The sequence below is a fragment of the Netta rufina genome (genome assembly GCF_964035555.1).
Source record: "Netta rufina genome assembly, chromosome: 1".
Classification (NCBI taxonomy): Eukaryota; Metazoa; Chordata; class Aves; order Anseriformes; family Anatidae; genus Netta; species Netta rufina.
Window position 1 is genome coordinate 193,356,262 of NC_140123.1, and position 12,107 is coordinate 193,368,368.

Consider the following 12,107-nt stretch of genomic DNA (forward strand, 5'->3'; position numbering starts at 1 on the left):
TGCCTTGATACTGAATGGCCTGAGCTTGGCTTTGAAACACATTAATCTCCAAGAGGCCAGCAAGAGCATGTGTAGCTGCTTCACACTCAAGCTGTCATCCGGGCTGCTGCAAAACAACCCTCTGCAAGCTTCCTCTTGCCCACATCAGGGGACTCTGTGTTACAAAAGGAGCTCAGGACGCGCTCGCTTTGCTGCAGGCACTCCAGGTGCCTCTTACTGCAGAGGAAGAGGCAGGAGGTCAGACAGGAGGAAAATACGCTGCTGCCAGCCTGCCCCCCTCCCTTCCTGCAGAAATCTTCCTGATCTTGAGACCTTGCTTGATTTTCTTCACCCTTCTGCACACAAAGCTTGTGACAAAGTACTGTAAGACCAAGGCTGCAGTAACAGTGTAGCCTGGCAATACAAGGCACGCTCTGGCCGTGTTACTCCCCGAGATTACTGGCCTTATTCAGTGAACTTCTGCAAGTAAGGCACGTGGCTTTTGACTTGTAGTGGGAAACAAAAAATCTCCCAAGGTTTCACGAGCAGCATCTTCTCAACATTTCACCTCGGAATATTTATATTTGACCTTGCAAGTACAGCATGTCTATCTTTCTTCCCTATAAACTTTTTCTTTCTGAAAGATAACCATGAAAATAAGGAAAGGGGAATGGATGTGTGACATCTCATCAAGAGTTTGTAATAATTTATTTAAAACCGTTTATTCTGTAGCTCTCTCCTTCTGATGCAGTTTCAATTACTTGATTGAATAATATTCTCTGAAATAGCACATGATGTGCTTGTGTCAAAGAGGCTCTCCACAGAGGCCATCAGCTACCTTTTAAAATCAATGAAATTCATGAATTTGCATCTGGCTTCTCAAGGAGAAAATAAAGGAACCTCTTCCCCCGGTATGTCTGACCTTCTCGTTCTAAGGCCAGCTTGTTTCGAGTCTTCTGCATCTCTGAACACTGACGTGAAGATGGATAATATCATTCTTGGAGGAGATAGATCTTAAAGTCTATTATATTCCCCTTCTTAAGGATTCCAGCCATAATTCTCTCTTAGTAATTGGGATTTGCTCACTGCTCCACACAGTAATGCATATTCTAGCTATCCACTCTGTCATGCTGCCACCGCGTTTTTAACAATGCTGATAGCAACTGATATTATCAAATTCTGCAGACTTTTCAGGCTCTAGGCTTGTCCGTGTCTTTTTTTCATTTCACCATTTCTGAGCAAAAATGTTTTTATTTTTTCCTCTGTGATGCCTCACTGCTGTGACCCTGCCATTCCTCACAGCTGGATCTTGTTAGTTTTCAAATATTGAGCCCACACTGCCTGATCACGCCACAGATTTTCTGTCCTGATATGTTTGCTGTCTTTATGTTTGCAAGATCAAAGCTAATGCTGTTTATACCACAGCGCTAAAAAGGTTCACTTCTCAAAAGGTAAAATAACCTCAGTGTTTGAAAATCTAGCCTTATTTTTATCCCATGTCTTCTACTACTGATAATATCCGTGTGTTTCTCCTTGTCCTTGCTTCGTTGTTCTATATAGCAATTTTCTTCATTAAACTTTTGGAAGGAATTTTGGAGAGAACTCAGCAGCAGCCCCATGCCAGTGAAGCCCCTTGGGTTGCAAGGAAGTAGAGCTGGGCCAACGCCAGCTGCTTTCCAAAACCCCACTTCCATTTGTGTTTCTCAACAGTATTCAAGTTCTCTGCTCACCAGATTCTCCTCTTTTAAATTCTCCCCCAGTTTCTTTCTCCCCTCCTACACATTTTTTTTTTCCCAATGAAATGGAATTTGTCCTCAAACTGCCTGGCTAACTTCATGCTTTTCCTTTTATATCTTACTATTTTGTTATCTTAGTGTTTCTCAAACAGTGGACCACAACCCCCAGGATATTCATAAAAGGCAATTGGGAGAGTTATAAGATGCTGAAATTTTTATTACCCTGTAAAACAAAAAACATCTCTTCTCCAATCCCAAAACACCTTTATCCTTCGAAATCCAGTTTTGCTATCAAATTCTCAAATCCCTCATACAAATAAATGATATACACTTCTTAGATGATACATTTTACTCAGGTTCCCTACAGGATCAAAGCTGTGTGATTTTCAGCCTGATGACCACATCTGACAGATGGCAGATATCTCCAAGACGCTAAACTTTTGCAAGTTTTGTGACAAAGCTGGTACCAGGACAGAGCAGAAAGGATCCCGAATTCCCACCAGCAGAAAGATGGGGAGAGTTTAACAAAACCAGGCAGCAACTTGAGGGCACGAAAGCAACGCACAAACAGCTTTCAGCCAACTGTAACACCGCTGTGTCCTTGTAAAGAACAGAGATGAAGAGCCTGTGAGGAGTCTGTGGGTTCAACTTCCGAAAGGGAACTGATGCTCTTGGAGGCAGGGATGTAGGAGAAAACAGGTGATGCTGTGGATACAGGGTATTTGGGGAAAGAAAGGTCTGTTCAGGATGCAGAGGGGACACTGAGGCAGAGCACTTCTCCCTCAGTTCTCCTGTTCACAGAACACACCTTTTACCTCCATTTTTATAGCTGAAGCATAGAATACGTGAAAATGCATCCATGTAATGAAACTGGGACAGCTGCACAGCCACATCTCTCATCTCACCCAATTTCCCAATCCAACCTTCAACTCTTCATCTTCAACCTTCAGTATCTTCTACCAGAATTTTATGCCGAAGGTCGGACACCCACTGTTGCTCACACACCACTGAATAACCTCAGCTCACCTGGTGGGTCAACACCAGTGCCAAAACCCAGCTCAGAACTTGCTGGGTGCTCCTGGACTTGCTTTCCTCACCCTTAGGCTTTCTACACACCTCTCCCTTTGCAGCAGGGGAGCACCACAGGGGGAAGAGTGGGCAGGAACAGTGGTTAAGGACCACTGATCGGCCTGGGGTGTAGAATAAGCCCAAATGAACATTAAGAAGACCTCAGTCTTGCTCTGCCTCACAAAGTCCTCTGCTTCTGGTAGGTTAGGCCGTATCTCTTAGAAAAAGGCATCCAGTTTTATTTAATGACTCAAGTGGCAAAGAAACCACTGTAAAGGTAATTAACAAATGAAACTTTAAGTTACAAAGGTATATATCTCATGGATAATGCAAATTTGCGTAATTTCAGCTCCCAAATAAAGCATTTGTGAAGTTAAGGAACACTGCACTGCTTGAAATCTCCCCCTGTAGGTCTCCATACACCGTAATCTGTCAATTTTTAATCTTCTTTTGAATAGCAAGAAAATTCATCCCTTTAGCTGTTCTTCTTTCATTCACTTAAATCAGTCCTGAAACCTTTTCAGCCTTACACTTGAAAGGGAATCTTGACAGGTGTTAGACTGGACAGAGTGTGCATGGGCACCACTGCGGGCAACTGAAATCCCTTTTTTCTGGCATACATATTTAGGAACTACATTGGATTTCTTAAGTGCAGCACTGCAGTGAGAGTCTCCACTCAGAGAGTCATCTACCACAGCCCCTAATTTCTCTTCCAGATAACTGTTTTCTATAATATGGTCTCCTATCAATTGGCTGCCACCCGCATTTTGAAGAAGTCTTACACCACATGTGGTATATCAAAAAAATTGGTTGTTCAAGCAAGCCCAGTTTATTGTGACATCAAAATCAGTCTACAGAATTATCTGCCCTTCCTACAATTTAGTAAACAACTAATTCTTGTGCTACCTGCAAATTTCAGTGGCAATTAATATGTGTTTCTGTTGTAACTAATTGGTAAGGAGAGCGAGGAACACTGGGCTGCAAACAAGATCCTTGTCTAACTCCACCAGACACCCTGCTCGTGTGCTGGCATGAGATTGGATTTTTCTAGGCTTCCACAATTCACCTCTGTACCAAGATCCAACAAAGAGTGGTAACAAAGGCTCAGGGAGCATCAAGGTCAAGCCTTTTAAGACTCTTATATAAAAGTCACCTGGTCCTGCAGACTTCTTTCAAGTATAAAGGCAAACAACAACACAGCTGCAGAGAAGACTTTCACCTTTTCATTCTGATCTGAAACAATACTGTGTTTTAGAGGAACTGTGGCGTGTAACCTCTCTCTTATGGCTGCTTTGGCTCCAAGAACTGGAAATTGGGTAATGTAAAAACAGTTTCTGAGAGAGTTCCAGGGAAAATCTGGGGAAGCATGGAAAGCAAGGAAGGTAGAACCAACACAGCTACTTTAAGTCACTTTTCACCAAACTACTGGAGCGCTCTGAAGAAGTCAAAAATATGCATACCGTGGGAACGTGGTTAACGAAGTCCGCTTGGATTTCAATAAATCTGTCATTCACAGGTCTTAAAAAAATGAAACTCCCAGAGGATAAAAATAAATGTCCTTGCAAGGAGAAATAATTAGAAACAGATGGTAGGAGAATACTGTCAATTTTCAGAGTGGAGAGAGGTCAATGGTGGAGTCCTGCAGGGATCTGTGCTGGAACTTGGGAGCTGTTCACTTATTTATAAATGAGCTGGAAAACAGGGTAAATAGTAAGGTGACAAAGTTTGCCGCTGATATTCATTCAGGGTAGCTGTGATAAGGGCTGACTCTGAAGAAAGACTTTCCAATACTGAGTGACTAGGCAAGAAAAAGGCAAATTAAATTCCGTGTAGATAAATAAATATGAGGTCATTTCTTTGAGGGGAAAATACCTAACCACACAAAATGATGTGCTCCAAGGTGACTATTACCACTTCAGGAATGAGATCTTGGGGTTATAATAGGTAGTTCTGTGAAAACATCAGCCCACTGCTCGCTAGCAGTGCAAAAGTGAGAATTAGGAATTACTGGGAAAGGAACAGAGAACGAAAGAGAATATTATTATGGCATTGTATAAATGGATGGTTTGTCTGTCTTGAATGCTGCATGTATTCTGGTCCCACCACCTCTGAAAAGATATAGTAGATTGGAAATGATTCAGGCAAGGGCAACAAAGACAATCAAAGGTATGATACAACCTAAGGACCAAGGAATGATAAAGTAGCTAAAGACTCGTCAGGTCTCACAAACAGGTAAGGGAGGGGAGACGACAAAGGTCTAATCAGGAGAAGTACTGGGAAGGTGTTTGGGGATCCACTGTTCGCAGCCTCTTCCAGTACATGAGCCCAGGGGTTGCAAGGTTCAGAAAGGGACTAGATGAAGTCATAATAAAGAAATTCCATCGAGAGCTTTCAAATGCCAAGTCTTTGGCTCAGGAAACCCCTGAACCCATGTGCTGGAGGCCAGGAGAGTACCATGGGCCAAAGCGAGCTTCCCCTGCACTGGCATTTTTGTGGGCACATTACAGGTAGCTGTGAAGATAAGACACGGGACTGGGCAGGCCTGAGGTTTGGCACAGGACAGGTGTTTTGGGTTGTTTTGTCCAATTTTCTCTTACTACGCACATGGACTCAGGTGTCTACTGGAAAGCACTTATGTTGGCTTTATCCTACTTGTCCGGAGGACATTTCTATGCCTTTCTTTAGCTTTGCATGATTTTATCTTCTCTGTAACTTGTAACATCACAGTAAAGGAAAAAGTAACGACAAATGTCTAATTACAAAAAAAAAAAATCACAACAAAACTAAGTGTACTTTATTTAACTTTTATAGCACTAAGTCACAATAAATGTCTTTATTTGTGAGGTTCCTTGCAAACTTTAAATGCAGTGTATTAAAGAGCAATAACACCTCATCTCTAACACCTTCACTAAGTGGTTTTCTTTGTACAGCTGCTCAAATCAGCTAAGTGTACGTGCAAGTATTCATATGTATAATTTTGAAACTGCAGAAGCAGAGGCTAGAGGCTGGAGAATGAGGCTTTCAATGATGGCTCTCAAAATATGAAACACACCCTGACAGCGTTAAGTACATGGAACAAAACACAACAATATAAGCAATGGCGAAAGCATAAGGGAGCCTAACGTATGAAATACTCACATACACACAGAAAACACCTTTTGTTCTACAATTTTTCTGCTTAGTCGTGTTTATAGACATGATTAGATAGAGACATTGATTCAAAATGCATGTGCCCAGGATATTGCTTACCTTTTCCTTATTTAAAAGCACCTCTTCAAAACAAGAGCTATATCATGCTGACGATTTATAATGACTCATGCTACTGAGAATGGGATCAAAATGTTTCTTTTAAAGAACTGAGATCCTGAGCTATTATTTGCAATCCTAAATCAAGTATGACCCTATGTTGAAAAAGAACTTCCAAGGAGATTTAAATTACACAAAGTATTATTGTATGATCTAACAATACTCACATTACTAAGGTCTGTAATAAAAAGCAAAATCAAAGCTACACTCACATATTTGTTTATTTTACTACTTCAGGTTCAATTTTGCTCCTGTACTATGCAGAATTATATGCATATGTGGTTGACATTACTATATTGTTACCTGGGAGATACGCATCTTAACCTTGTTCATTACTTGCTCATTGCTTATACTCTCAAAACAATAAAATAATAACAGAAGCAGATCATATAGCCTACAGGAAAACTACCAGAACTCATTAAAACTCTCTTGTCCTGTATGTTTTGCTCTACATTACACTTCTGTCCCATCACCACAGCTTCCTTCTTCAAAGGATGCAACCCAAACCAACCCAGATTTTCTGACAGCTTTCCCTCCTTTTGAGGAAACTTTTTTGAGGTAACACAGAAACGTACAGTCAGGTAAGTGATGAATTATGTTACAACATTCAGCAAACAACAAAATCAGCATCTAGCAATAGGCAATGCTGTTACAGTTCTTTTGGGGCATTCAGATACAAGCTGGGAATGATGGCCACTAATCACTTGCTATAGAATTATTCCCCTATTATTCTAATTTTGGAGTTAAGCAGCTGAAAATTGGTTCTGCCTCTGATGTAAAACTCATTTTGTTAACTTTTAATGCCAACAACACATAGACTAGCTTCAGAGATGATGAGAATTCCATGTTATTTTGCCTGAAAATATATCTTCAGTGTCACGCCTGCACATGTGCAGGATGGTGTACGCTGGTTGGACTCCCGTGGGTCAGCTGCATGCACTGGTTTCTAAACATTATTCACCTGTGCAGAAATGCAGCAAAGGAATCAGATTTGTTTTTATCTACCTTCTAGTGGCATAAAGCAGTAGAACCATATGAATAAAAAACACTGTTATCCCTGATATCAGTAAGTATAAGAGATTTGGAAATTGCGCTGTCCTGCTGAATATGGGACACGAACAAAACAGGCTGAGGATGCACCAAACTGGTAAATATTCATGCCACCCTTCAGCAGCGGAGCAATAAGGAGAGGAGACAGCTGAAAGCAAAAGTCCTTAATGGAGCAGAGGAGACGTCAGTGGTGCAAAGATGAAACAGTTTGCTCTGCCTGGAGCCAAGTGACATGACTATGTACAATTAACAGCACCTTATCAGAATGCGTGTTATTGAACAGAAGAAGTAGCCACCAACGTCAAACAGGAATCCCAATGCAGAGAAAATGAACCCTATCTGAGTCCCGCTGGGACTGAGGGGAAATCTACCAATCTCAAGTGACTGCAGATCAATCCCCAAGTGATAATGAAAGAAACTGCACAGAAACATAAGTAACAGAAACAGCATGAAATACACAGAACACGCATATAAACGGCATCGCACGGAGAAATGGATAAAGCTGTTTCACGCAAACCAGAAATTTCCAGTAAGCCTCACGGACAAGGTGGCAAACTGAACAATGCTGAAGCTGCTCGGCAAAGAACTCGGAAGAATTATTGCTCACAAACTGCAACAAATGTAGGTCAATTTGGGGGACTGAAAAAGTGCCCGTGAGCCCATTTTGGAGACATCTGGCTCTGCTTCCCTAACAGCAAGCCCCAAACTTCTCAATTTCAGTGTCCGATCGGGAAGATGAGCAGAAGGTATGCTTTGACTCCAGACTTTTTTTTCCCCAAAAATTATTTGAGGTTTGATCTTTTCTACCTTGCTGAAGCTGGTTTTATTAGTATCTCAACTCCAGAGCCCATTCTTTTCTCCTCCTCTGCCTGCCCACTGCCCACAGCTGGCCAGATCTCCCTAACTCAGGAGCGCTGTGCTGGAAATGCACAAGGGGTGTCCTGGTGCTCTCCCTCCTCCTCCTCATGCGCTCTCCTCGGGGAGACTCGGGATGCGATGGGGAAAGTCAAATGAAGTCGGGAGCCCTCCTGAGCCCAAACCAGCGCCTGAGATGTCATTTTTTTTGGTGTGTGCTCCTAACACACGGAGGCACAGGAGCCTTGAGCACGGCAGGAGGAGACCCAGACCCCAAGCCCAGCTCTCGAACCCCAATGACCTCGGCTGCCCTTCCAGCCGGCCGGCAGCATCCCTCGCCCACCTCCCTCGCCCCTCAGCTGCCCGAGGCGCCCCTCGCCTCCATCTCCTCCCCACCACAAGCCCCAAGGGACGGAGGAAGGGGCCGGGGGGGTTCTCCTGCTGTCCTCCGCCGAGCCCCCCCCCCGGGCCGGCGCCGCTGCCCGCACTCACCCGAGGTGAGCTGCATCCAGGCGCAGATCTTGTAGACGGTGGCCGTGTTGCAGAAGAAGAAGAGGATGAAGCAGACGATGCAGGCGATGATGAGCATCATCGAGAGCCCGATGAAGAAGGAGGCAGCTTTGAAGGCTCCCGAGGGCAGGCTGGAGAAGTCCGTGAAGCTGCCCCGGCAGGTGAGTTCCCGGCTGAAGCCGTTGCCGATGCAGTAGTGGAAGAGCCCGAAGTAGCCCGCCTGCGGGGTGTCCACGCCGTCCCCGATCCAGTAGGGCTGGATGAAGCACACCACGTTGACGATGGCAAAGCAGATGGTGAAGATGGCCCAGAGCACGCCGATAGCCCGCGAGTTCCGCACGTAGTTGGTGTGGTAGATCTTGGCCGCCTCCTGAGCCGGGAGCATCCCCGCTGCTGCCGCTCCTGCCGAGCCCGCTCCCGTCGCCGCCGTCCCTGCAGCCGCTCCGGGCATCCTCGCCGAGAAGATCCCCCCTCCCCTTCCTCCTCCTCCTCCTCCTCCTCCTCCTCCTCCTCCTCTTTTCTCCTCCTCCTCCTCCTCCCCGCTCACTCCCCTCGACGCGTCGCGCCCCTCCGCCGGGCTTCAGGCCAGCAGCAGCGCCAACATGGCCCGCCGCCGCCTGCCGGGGCTCCGCGCTGCCGCCCTGCCCGCCGCGGGGCCGCCGGCGCCCCGCCGCCCTGCGCAACCGCGGCCCGCGGCGGAGGGGAGGGTGTGGGGGGGGCGGAGCGGGACACGCCTGAGGCGGCGGAGGGGCCCTCGGAGCCCTCCCGCCCCGGGGAAGGGGGCGCCCGGGGTGGGAGAGCCCCGCGGAGGCGCTGAGGTGGCGGCCGCCGTGGGGCGCGGGAGGGCTGAGGGGAGCTGAGGGCAGCCGCCAGCCCCTCAGGGGTCGTCGCCCGGCTGGGGGTGCCTGGCCGGGTGGCGTATCCCAGGGGAGGCGTTCAGGCAACATTTAAAGTTTAATCCGCCCTTCCACACACACACACACCGCTTTGGGTTTTGGTTTATCTCTTTTAAGCCTCTGTTAGCTGTTCCTGTGTGAGCTGTGGAGCTGTAAGTGCTCCTCTAGCTGTGGTGGGGCGAGCGGTGCCCTCCTGCGCAGCGCAGGTGCTCCCCTCTCCCCCACACCAAACCCCTGCCAGGCTGAGGTAAAAGCAGCCAAAAGGCAGGGAATCAGCTGGGCTTGCTTCCCTCCTCATGGGGTGGGGAGGCAGCAGCGGGCTCTGGAGAAGACCATCACTGTGCAAACAGGCCGGAATCGCCCCAAAACAGCAGCAGTGCTGAGGCTGCTGCTCCTGGAGGGGCTCGGTGAGGTGACACCAGCGTGGAAAAGCCGCTCAGCTCCAGTCAAGCGACATCGGCCTGGCACGCTGCGCCTTGAACGTTTTGGCATGCAGCAGTAATTAGCATATATTAATGAGCAATTAGCATCTGGTAATAATCATTCATATGCCAGTGACACTTGGATTCACAGTCCCCGACCTGTGCATTGAGCCTGAGTTAATAATAATAATTGATGGCGCATATATAGAGCTCTTTGAAGATTGTTCTCCCCCGAGAGGCGCCTCAGCCGGAGCGGTGGGGATGTGTGGGGAAGCGGCTGTGCGGGCCCGGAGCCGGCAGAGGGCTGCATGCGATGAAATATTAGTGATGAGCAGCCCCCGGCAGGAGAGACGCGTGTGGGAATCCTCCCTGTCATCTGCTACAGCTTTTCAGCCGCTTCAGACAAAGTTTGATTTCTCAGACAACTGGCAGAAAGTATGGGCTGCTTGAAAAAAAAAACCGCACAGCATTTTTTTACACCTCACTCCACCTCATCTTGCTCCTAGGATGTGTGACCAGACTGCTCATCTGCTGCCTTCGGAGGGTAGCTGAACTCGTTCAAGCCTCTGGCTGCAGGAGGAAGGATGGTCCTTCCCTTCAGTGCTTGTTCCTCTTGTCTCCAGGCTGGGGTTAGCTGGACGGGTCCCATGGGATGCCTGATATCCTGGTGCTCTAAGGGGCCACCAGGCACAGAGGTAGAAAGGATTAGGTCCAAGCCTGAAGGCATCCAGGACAAACAGCTTAGGGATGGATGTTGGAGTGAGGGTTGGGCGAGGAGTTCTGAGAGCTCACAAAGAAAGGAGTTGTGGGGGTGTGGGTTGAGTGGGTTAGGGATAGTTGGCCTGAGCATGTGCACACAAAGAAGGTGAAACCTGGAACCAGGGTGGCAGGACCTGGGAAGGAGACAGGAGAGCAGAAAAGAGGTGCTCTGTGAAACAGGTGGGCCAAGGGAACTGGGGAGGTGGAAATACTGAGACTGGAGGAGGAGTTGGGGAAGAAGAGTCAGACTCAGGTCTCAGACTTGGGTGAGGAGGGCAACATTGGAGCCAGACTGGACAAGAAAGGGAGAGGACAGAAACAGGGGAAGGGACTAGGACTGTGTCCACAAGCTGAGAGAAGGAGTGTGGGAAAGGAGATAAGAATCCTGTGTGCAGGCCGTGGCTGCTCTGGTTGTCCTAGGATGCCCTCTCTGGCTTCCAGCGCCAAAAAGGCAGAGATTTCACATCAACCCTAAACAATACCCAATAGTTCTTCAGTTTACCATCTGAAATGGTAAAGTGGTACCAGGTATCTATTTTTTGGGGCACCTGAGTCACTCCAAATGTGTTCCTTGATAGACCTTTGAATCCTCAGAATCAGAAATTTCTGTGAAATTCAATCCCATCTTCTTCTAGTCCCATCTCCTTCTAGGGTTAATCTCTAGAGAATAATAAATTGTGAATCCTTGATCTATTACTCCAGGAGTTTGAATGGCAAAACCCTCTATGTTGGACTCAAAAGTTCCTTCCAACATAATTAACCCAGTGGTATCAATATTCTGTCACACGAAGGAATAGCGCTGGTGTTTTTGTAAATGATGAATGGAAACATAAACAAAAATGCAGAAGAGCTTGATTAAGATTCAAAATCAAAAGTTAGAAAAAGACAAGATAAAGATTATCTGTGCAATCCTTAATTGGTTCTTTTGTATTTGTTTACTATGATATATTTTCTAATAACATAATCACTTACTTTTCTTTTCTACAGGCGTCCTTGCTCATTTGATTTACAGCACTGGCAGTTGCTACTTGATGAGAAGCTTCTCCAGGGTTTGTTTTTCTCTCCCTGCTCAATGTGCAGCCCAGATTTGCTTTACTGCACTTTGTATTTGCCACTGAAGACAGGCTTAGGATGCTTTTTTATGCTTCTTATCACAACTATATGGGTGCTTCACAGTCTTGGAAAACATCATGTCTCTATGAGATAGGAGGCTGGTATATTCTGGACAGAACAGTTAAGGTAAAAGACAGCTGGGACTTCATTTCTCAAAGCAGAGCTCCCATGGATTTTGTCTGCAGCACTTCTCCAAATGAGGCTTTAGTAGGAGCCACACTGAGTTGCTGTTCATCTGTAAAGGTTTTAAACATCTTGTCTGCCATCACACAAAAAGTCTGTGGTGGAAGCAGGGATAGTCTCAAACCCTTCAGGTCAGCATTCATCATCTTAATCTTCAGGAGATTATCCTTTCTCTCCAACAACCCCCTTCACACCTTCACTATTTTTTTTTCTCCTTGGAAATTAACTGA

General features: G+C 46.3%; 1 protein-coding gene across 1 annotated transcript in view; it reads right to left on the minus strand.

Moving 5' to 3' along the window:
• The window catches only part of LHFPL3 (LHFPL tetraspan subfamily member 3), a gene marked incomplete at both ends in the record, with an annotated part of 173,220 nt that extends 164,265 nt beyond the window's left edge, over positions 1-8,955 (minus strand). The window contains one exon of the mRNA XM_084306306.1: positions 8,487-8,955. Within this exon, the coding sequence (XP_084162432.1) occupies positions 8,487-8,955 (469 nt within the window). The remainder of the gene's footprint in view (positions 1-8,486) is intronic.
• Positions 8,956-12,107: the final 3,152 nt, after the last annotated feature.